General features: G+C 29.3%; 1 protein-coding gene across 1 annotated transcript in view; it reads right to left on the reverse strand.

Moving 5' to 3' along the window:
- Positions 1–9,356, reverse strand: part of LOC100165656 (tolloid-like protein 1) — an 81,069-nt gene that overhangs the window by 10,695 nt on the left and 61,018 nt on the right. Inside the window, exons 11-12 of the mRNA XM_029487840.1 lie at positions 7,304–7,499; positions 3,444–3,566 (exon numbers count right to left, since the gene is read on the reverse strand). Of these exons, the coding sequence (XP_029343700.1) occupies positions 3,444–3,566; positions 7,304–7,499 (319 nt within the window). The remainder of the gene's footprint in view (positions 1–3,443; positions 3,567–7,303; positions 7,500–9,356) is intronic.

A 9,356-nucleotide genomic window follows, 5' to 3' on the forward strand; every position in this document is an offset into this window, starting at 1 on the left:
TGCAAAGCTTGGGAACATAAATATATAAAGAATGTTTTTCATATTCAAATTATTAGTTTCTTTAAAAAAAAATTGTAAGTACTTTTTGAAAATTTTTCTTTTGCAAAATAAATAAACTTGTCAATATTAAGTGTTAAAATATGTATATCAAATAAACACCAATAAGGGCCAATGGTTTTCGCCTGAATACAATATAAAAATCGAACAATATTTTGTTATTATAATATACAAAAGTTGTGAATGTAATATTATTATTAATATTTACATACAATAATATGTTTTTAGAGGGACGGAGTGGCCGAGCGGACTAAGGCGTCGGTCAGGACGCACACCGTCGCCGGTTCGAACTCGGTCACGATCGGCATTTTTCTTTTGGCAGTCACGGTGTCCGGAGAGAGAGGCCGCCATCCTCCACTCGGACATTGTAGATACCTACGGGTGCCCACTTAAAAATTCTGCCAAAACAAAACACACATACGTGTTCAAAACCTACAGTACTTTCCCCCACAGTTCCACAAGCTAACAACCACCACCAAAAATATATATATATATTTTTAACAATCGGATATTATAATTAAAAAAAATACGTCAGGGATAATATTAGTATGTAGTTGATGTATTTGTTGTTTCTAACGCGATATGTTGATCTAAATCATTCTCGAGATGGCTTAATCCAATCGCGTGTAAAATGCAGTATATTTTATGAAAAAAAATAATCAATTTTAACTTTTAAGTTACTATTGCTGTGAATCTTACTCGATTTAAAGTAAATTAATTTCATACTAACAATTAATGAAATAAATAAACCATTTCATGTTCATTTATTTTCCTTGGTCTAACTTCACGCCTCAAATGAATTCGGGCAAACTAAAGGGGATTTAATAAAACACGAAATTCAAACTTATATAATGGTATATTGTTTTGGATTGTTTTCATTAAATTTTTTAACTTGAATTAACGATTATTATACTGTGTTTAATATGAACACCCAAACATTATTTTACTTCGCAAATAAACGAAAAACAATAAACACCGCACTACATGAAACTATTTAGGTATAACACGTATTATGCCAATGCCAAACGCCTTATCATAAATTCTACTTCTTTTATACTTTTCAACATTTACATTATTGTGTGACGTATAAGTCATGTTACTTGCACGATTTTTCCAAACGCGTTTGATATATTATACATCACAAGTGTTTTATTTAATGAACCATAATATATCACTTTAATAATATTATAACATAAGAATATTATTATAAATCGTTTTTTTTTCTGCATGTTATGATTTTGATTTTTCAATAGAAACGCTTACGTCTATTTTGTAATAATATATGGTACTTTGATAAGGCCTTTGAAGTGTGATGTATGCCCGGGTGAACTTTATACGGATTTAGACGTAGAAAATCATTAAAATATTGTATTTAGGTCTTTTATCACACAAATAATATTCCTAAAATTGCAAAAATTCAAAATTATTTATGAGTGACATTGTGCATAACTTAATATTATTGTGTCATATTTATGCCATCCAAAAGCGTTTCAGCTAAATAAATTATTTTTTGATAACATTTTTCATAAAAAGTATACTACGTGAGTAATATATTTATCACGCCCAAATAAAGTTAAAATATATAGTTTTTTATTATAAAAAAGTGTATGTATACACTATATATATATATATAGTATCTTTTTTGTTGGTACGTTTTGAAGAGATTCTGTAGTATCGATTAGTAAATAGATAATATAGGTACCTATATCTTAATTCGCTCATTGCGGTTAGCTCCTGTTCTTACTTTTTAAATTTTCTACTCGCGATCACGTTTTAAATTTTTCGATCAATCGTCTCAAACGTTAATGATCAAGTTGTTATTCATTCGAAATTTGAATGCACACGGAAACCACCCGGGCAATCGTGAAAAAAAAATATTACCACTAGTCAAGAGACTAATCAAATACAACCAAATATAATTATATAATATTATAATATTATTGCCTTTAAATGATAAATTCGTGTGATTTGTGAGCGCCCGATAAAAATCAAATTGGCCGACCGGACGTCATTCTACGCGCACATGCTGTCATATTGCATAATCAGAACGCCCGCGCCGTTCTATCGGCGACTATTTCATGATGGATGATGATTTATAATATTATATTATTATCATATTAGTATATACTATACGATATGAAGTTTCTATTTAAGCCCCCTGTCAATGCTAACCCCCTTTCTACCCAATCATCGTGTTTCTGTAACAATTTTTATATATTTATTATAATTTAAAAAAAATACACGGATATTAATTAACCACTATTATTGAAATTCATAAACAAAATAAGAATATAATATTATCATTGATTGATTATAGGTTACAGAGAATAAATTAATACATTATTATACTAATTTATATTTTTATCAATGATATTATGTTGGTACAAAAACGTGAAATTAACGTGTTGTTTTAGAAAAAAAAGTCTTTCATTAACTTTTTTCGTATATTTTTGAAACTTAATTAGCTGAAATCGGGACGCGGGTTCCACCGAGTGAATTTTATTTATACGATTCTCACAAATTTAGTCGACTTCGTGAAAATTAACTATAACAGTCATAATGTTTGCACTGATTTCGATCATCTAGATTTGTTTAGACATTTTCCATTTTCCATTTATTTATCTGACAGAACAAAATAACTAATTTTTTTCATGTTGCAATAAACTGAGAATTTTTACGAGATTATATGCTATATATAGTATATACAATATGCATAATATAATATTTCAGTGCATTTAGGATTTGGGAGAATATAGCCCTAGGGTGTAAATAATTATTTAGCAGCGACAATTATTAATAAAGAACGACAAAAAAAGAAGATTATTTGGAAAAGTCGAGATGACGGTAAACCCAAAATCTGCATAACCGTCAAAGTTACTAGTTCACTACTAAAAAGTCCCGGTAAACAATTATTTATCTGAGAGGAGAGAGTGAATATTTTATAAACTTGAATTCAGACGTTCATGACGTAATAACCATGAATGATGTCTGCAGCAAATCGACGAGGTAATCTCGAATCCATTTTAAAATCTTACCGGTGAACGACTCCCCGTTCCCACCCACTTATAAACACGCACATCGCAAAAGGTTGATAAAGTGTTTTCGTAAATGAGCAGAACGCGGTGAGATGATCACAAAAATAAAACGATATTGGAAAAAATAAATCCCTTCGGCTTACCACCATATCGACCGGTACATGTACAATATTATTATAGTCGAACCGTTCGTTTTTGAAATTTCTTCTTTCACGGTTTTAAAACGAATGACTAACAGGTCCGATATTTAATGTAAAATATTATATTATATAAAAAAACGAGATACGAAATAATATAATTTAATATCAAACATCTATCTTCGTCTGTAATATTAATATCTAAAATACGTACCTTCGCAGTGTTTGTTGTCAGAATGTAGTTCAAAGCCCACCTTACAGGCGCAATCATATCCACCCAGCGTGTTAATGCAGAACTGCTCACATCCGTGGTCCACCGACGTGCATTCGTCGTACTCTGCAGCAGCGCCAACGGAATGGGGTAAACAAATAAAACCGTTATTGGATTAGCTTAACAATAATATTATTGTAACAATGATTGAGGAGGCTATCATGCTATAGCAGCTCGAAACGCAATTATTACGGACAACACCCACAGCGAAACAATATTTATTTTCTTATCACTAGCTTTAGCAGGTGTACACAGAAATGAATAATAAATATAGATGTTAATATAGTGGTTGTCTATGGAACACTGAATGATACGATGTTAAAGAAATTGGTGGAAACCAATTTGGTCCACCACAAATTGGTGGAATATGCAGGGTGATTCTTTAAGCATGTTCACCCACATTTTTTACACTAACAGTTAACTTATTCAAACTATGATTCTAACTAAATATTATTTAACGATTTTCATAACAATTTTGAACTAGGTATCTAAATCAAAACAATAATGGGAAGTTTCTGAGGTATTAAAATGTTTATACTAAGGATTATAATCCTTGAAAATGGTTTTATAAAAATATCGACTTTATTGTGTAATACTAGATGTATTCTTTTTATACTTGAATTATTTTTTACAAATTATGTATACTATTGATAAATAAATAGTAATTACTACATTTTTTAAATCGTCTAAGCCCCCTATCTCATTACCCCATTCCATAGACATAGTGCACAAAGTTATAAAACTCAAAAACGTCTCGTTTGAATTTTTATTTAATTACATTAAAATACTAAAATAAAAAATATCTTCTTGATTATAAAAAATGAAAAAGAAGGGAGGGAGGTTCCTATTTGAAAATCAGAAGCTTGTACCATAAGATCGTTTAGTGGTACAAACAACTTAAGGATTCGATTAAAGGTTATGGTCTGTAAGTGTATTTAAAAATTCCAAGAATCAGAACTTGCAGAATATATGCATAATTTAAGCATAAAAATATGGTGAGCATGCTGAAAAATCACCTTCTATAACACTCATGTTAATCTTGGCCGAACTACAATGGTTTGAATCCTATAAACTATAAGGAAGAAGTCACACTAAAAAACGACTCATGATGACGCGAGGATCTCACGTGGGTATATCAGCTGATAGAAAAGACTTAACCTTCATCATGTCCAATATAACACGCGATACTAAACTTTCAGTTAAGCATAGTATTATCGTAAACTGTGGAAACAGTTCACGGAGGCTAGAAACGAATACACCATTCCAGACAAACATTACGAAGCTATATTATATTGGATCTTTTTCAGATGTCAAATCAGTATAATCTCTTACTTGAAAAAATTTTTAATGTATATACTTTGATACATCGCACGTTAAATCTATTTGTAAGTTAATAATATATGGCCTTAAAGTTGATGATAAAAAAATGATAATATAATTTTCAAAAACCCCGCACCTACGAAACGTCACCGCAGTACAACATTTGTATATATTATGAATAATTATATTATGTGTTCGCTATAACGGAGGAGAAAAATAACACGCGGGTGTCGGTGAACCAGCCAAACGAATGTTCTTCCCCCGTGAAGTATATTATATTAAATATTTTTAATAAAACGTTTTATGTTCCTGTTTTTATTATTTTCGTGTTTTGCTATAAAATGGTGTATTTTTTAATTTACGAATGAAATCAAAACACTCTGTTTTTTAATTATCGTTTCGAAATATTCGTTAAACATAATGTTATGATAAAATGTGTACACAAAATTCGCGAAAAACATAATATTATAGTTTTACAATTGTTTTTTTCTTTATTTTATATCAATATTTTAATATGCAATAATACGGACGCCAAATATATATCATTTTATATTATCATTTATAACGCTGATATGAAAAAAAAAAAATATATCTAAAAACACTTTTAAACTTGACTATACAAGGTGATTATTTTAAAATTGATTACTCATTACTCATTGTCACGAAAAGTTTTGACGTTTTTACAAATAATGTTTTCAGATAATTTGAATACACGCGGACTATTTTCATTTAACGTTTAATTAGATGTAACAATTAGCGGGAAATCTTTAGTTGACCGATAGGTACAGTAAACAAATGTTTCAATTTCGGGCTTCACTCGTCACTCTTGAAATTATTTGAGTAAAACAGTAAAATTAAAATTATATTATCGATTTCTTATACATACATAATATTATATAGGTAATATTAAAAATTAAAAAATATCCCATGAGCTATCAGGACATGGCCATTAGCGTTTACAATGATTAAATTAATACATTACTGTTAAAACCTAAATAATTAAATTTTATTATTGATTAAAGTAAAATTAATATCAACGGCACTATAGCAATGGAAATTCTACTTTGACAATTATTTCACTCTTTGTCTGAAATAAGAACTATAACGAAGCAGTATTCAGTATTCACTGAACATTAAATAATATAATATAATACTTTATAAAATCATAGTTTTTTAATTTATCGTTTTTTTTTTTTTTATAAAAATGGAACTTTTTTCAAATGAGGTATAGCGTTTTCAATTTAAATCAAATGAAGGAAAACCCTGTAATAAAAACCAAAAATTATTGTTTTTGTAAAAGAATTAATGTTTGTAAAATAAACTTGTTCAGTAAAATTGTTATAGACATTATTAAAACCAACTAGAAACATTTATTAATTAAAAACTATATTATTTAAGTGGCAATATTATAAATATTATAAATTAGCTAACGTAACATTTTGAACCGTAAAATATTCAAATATCAATTTTTATGAAATAAATAATGTTACCAGCTACAAAATATTAAATACTATTATTATAATATAATAGGATAATAAATTAGTTACTACCTAAATCCTATACAATATACAATATTATAATACTTGTAATTCAAAATAAGAGGGGAAAAGGCAAGAAAGCGGGTAAGTACTGGGAAACTGTGACATTTGATTACCCATAAAGGCTTTACTGAAATGGACAAAAATACTCACCTATTCGTTTTACAAATAAAAAATATAATTTTCCGGGAACCCAATTTCCGTTTTTTGTTATTGGTTTTTTCAACGATGGCGTATACAATTTTCTTCGGAAAACGAATTTTTGAGCAGAAAAATATCTAAAAAGGCTTAAGGCGCTCTATTCATATATATGTAGACGTAATAATATATAGATAGGCAGACAGATCACAGAATAGAAGGTACATGCTGATATAGGTACATGTGTATCAGAAACGGAACACACATTTTAAAAGAGTGATGATTTTTCTGACGAAAAACAGGCAACAGTTTATTCTGGGACATCTAAAAAAAAAGACTGCCTAACGAATGTAATCGAGTGCCAGTTTTTAACAGACTAATCTAATCCAACTAATGATCAAAATCGTTAACTGGAATGCAATTAGGTATAATGATTCACAGTCGCATACTTTTTTTTATAGAACACAAGCAGTTCGACGTCCACGCTATATAGGACCGTCTCACCCGAAGTAATCCCTATTTTCTTTTTTATTTAGCATTAATCCATTCGACATTTTAGATGGTACGCCTATAATATGTTTACGGGACCGTAAATTTTAAGCATATAATATTATAGTGTAGGTGCGTGTATCATAATGTATACGATACGCGCACTCGGAGTACAGCGGACACATTTATATTTTTTAACCCGATTATGTTTACGATCCGTTTGGACAAAAAACATTTTTTTTTTAAACGAAACGAAACGAAAAAGGTCTCGACCGACGAACGTATATATTTAGTATTTACATTTTACAGTACACATACCTTTCATAAATGTAGCGGAAAATCCGGCCTTCTGCACCGAGCTGTCCGACAGAAATTTGACGTACAGTTTGTTTGTGCTGGAATGGACGTCCAAGGGTAGCTTATAGCCGCAATACTTGTTTATCAAAGGGCTGTCGGCCGAGTGTCCGTTTCTGATCTCCACGTAATCGTAGAAGCAATTGTCGTGGTTTTCGATCTGTGTCGGATTAAAACGTAATTATTATCCACACACATAACATAATAATATAATCGCACGTCTAAAACAAGACTGGCACAACTCAAAATGTACTGCAAGTACATAAAGTTTTGATGAAAAGCGATACGAAATTTAAAACTAAAATATTTTAAAGAGTTCTTCATACCGATGCATTTCAAATTGAACATTTAAATACTAATAAGTAATAAACATACGGGTACTTTATAATAACTATGACTTCATTAAGTATTATGAAATACTCTCTAAAACTTAAAAAGTTAGACTCGTGGATTTTTTACAATTTTTTTTATGTTAATTCAAGACTGATGTTTTTCATATTACGGTTGCAATATCACAAATTATGAAATGCGATACTGCCATAATATTAAACGCTGTTGTTTTCTACTCAACATATCACATGAATTTGAGTTTTTATTTAGCGTTAGAACACCACAAATAAAAATAAGGCAGTCTTGAATATTGACTTCGGCGATTAATAATTGGATGAATTAAATAACATATATTATATTTACTGCCATATAAAGTAAATAAGGATATGTTGCTTTAAAATTCATCTAAAAATCGAATAAATAACATGTAATACCTATTGGCAGTTGGCACATCTTTTTAGAGGCGAAATTAAAAATGATAACATAGAATGTGGCGTTCTTGCAGCGCATTCTATAAAGCTAAATTTTTACTATTCCAAAGTAGTCATTACTCAAAATTAATTAACTTTGAGGTGTAGCAATCTTGTTCTAGAGGTGTGAATTATATAATATAATATTATATTATATTATTATAAAACAATTATAATAGTAATAATATGATCGATATCGTCAAAATATCCGACCTTGCACGAACAATATACGCCTGTATTAATAATGCATCTGCTCGGCATAAACATCCAATTACCGAACAAGTTTTCACGAGCGCATACAGCAGTTTATTTATATATAATACTCGTATATCCTGTATAGGTATATAGGTAATAATAATAATAGGAAACCATAGTGTTGGGTACCTATTGATTGCGTACGAGAATCGACGTTGTTTGAAAACCCGTTGATTAGATTCGTTACATAGTTAATCGGAATAAAAGAAGTTGGACGATTTATTATTAATTTACGGGCCGAACATTAAACTCGTGGAACGTTGGAATAAGACATGATAATAAGTAATAACACGCTCTAATATACCTTTAGATATTATATTTTGCCGTCAATAGCCACTAAGCAGTACCTAACTACAAACATACACGTAGTTCTTCGGGAATGAATAAAATAGTTTTCAGCACTAAATTAGTCCGTAGCGTAAAAAAAAAAATTAAACATTAAATATATTTATGTTATTAATTACCTATTATAATATGTTGTACGAGGAAGTTATTGAACACTTGAACAAAAAAAAGTGTTTTCTTTACTTATTTTAATGGATTTACTGCATATGGTTAATATGAATCAGAAGACGAAAAGCAGTAGGCACACATATTTTATTTGGAGTTACTACCAAATGCCTTTTGATATCATTCGCATATGTGTTGGTAATTTTTTTATATTATGACATTTACAATTTTAGATATTTAAATAGGTGTTCATCTTAATATCAGATTAACTCAAATTTGTTTTACTATTATAATGAACATGTAATATTATGTAATTTAAATATCTAAAATTCTAAAACAAAATGTATGAAAACAAAACACAAACGTATTAATTTTAATGTAATTTTTTTGTGGTTATAATATTAATCCTTTTTATGTGAACTGTAACATAGTATAAAAATCAATTCCATTTCACTATTTCAGGACTTACGTTAAATTTATATCAATAATATTCAGTGGCGTACATACGGGGG

Source organism: Acyrthosiphon pisum, chromosome A1, assembly GCF_005508785.2.
Source record: "Acyrthosiphon pisum isolate AL4f chromosome A1, pea_aphid_22Mar2018_4r6ur, whole genome shotgun sequence".
NCBI lineage: Eukaryota > Metazoa > Arthropoda > Insecta > Hemiptera > Aphididae > Acyrthosiphon > Acyrthosiphon pisum.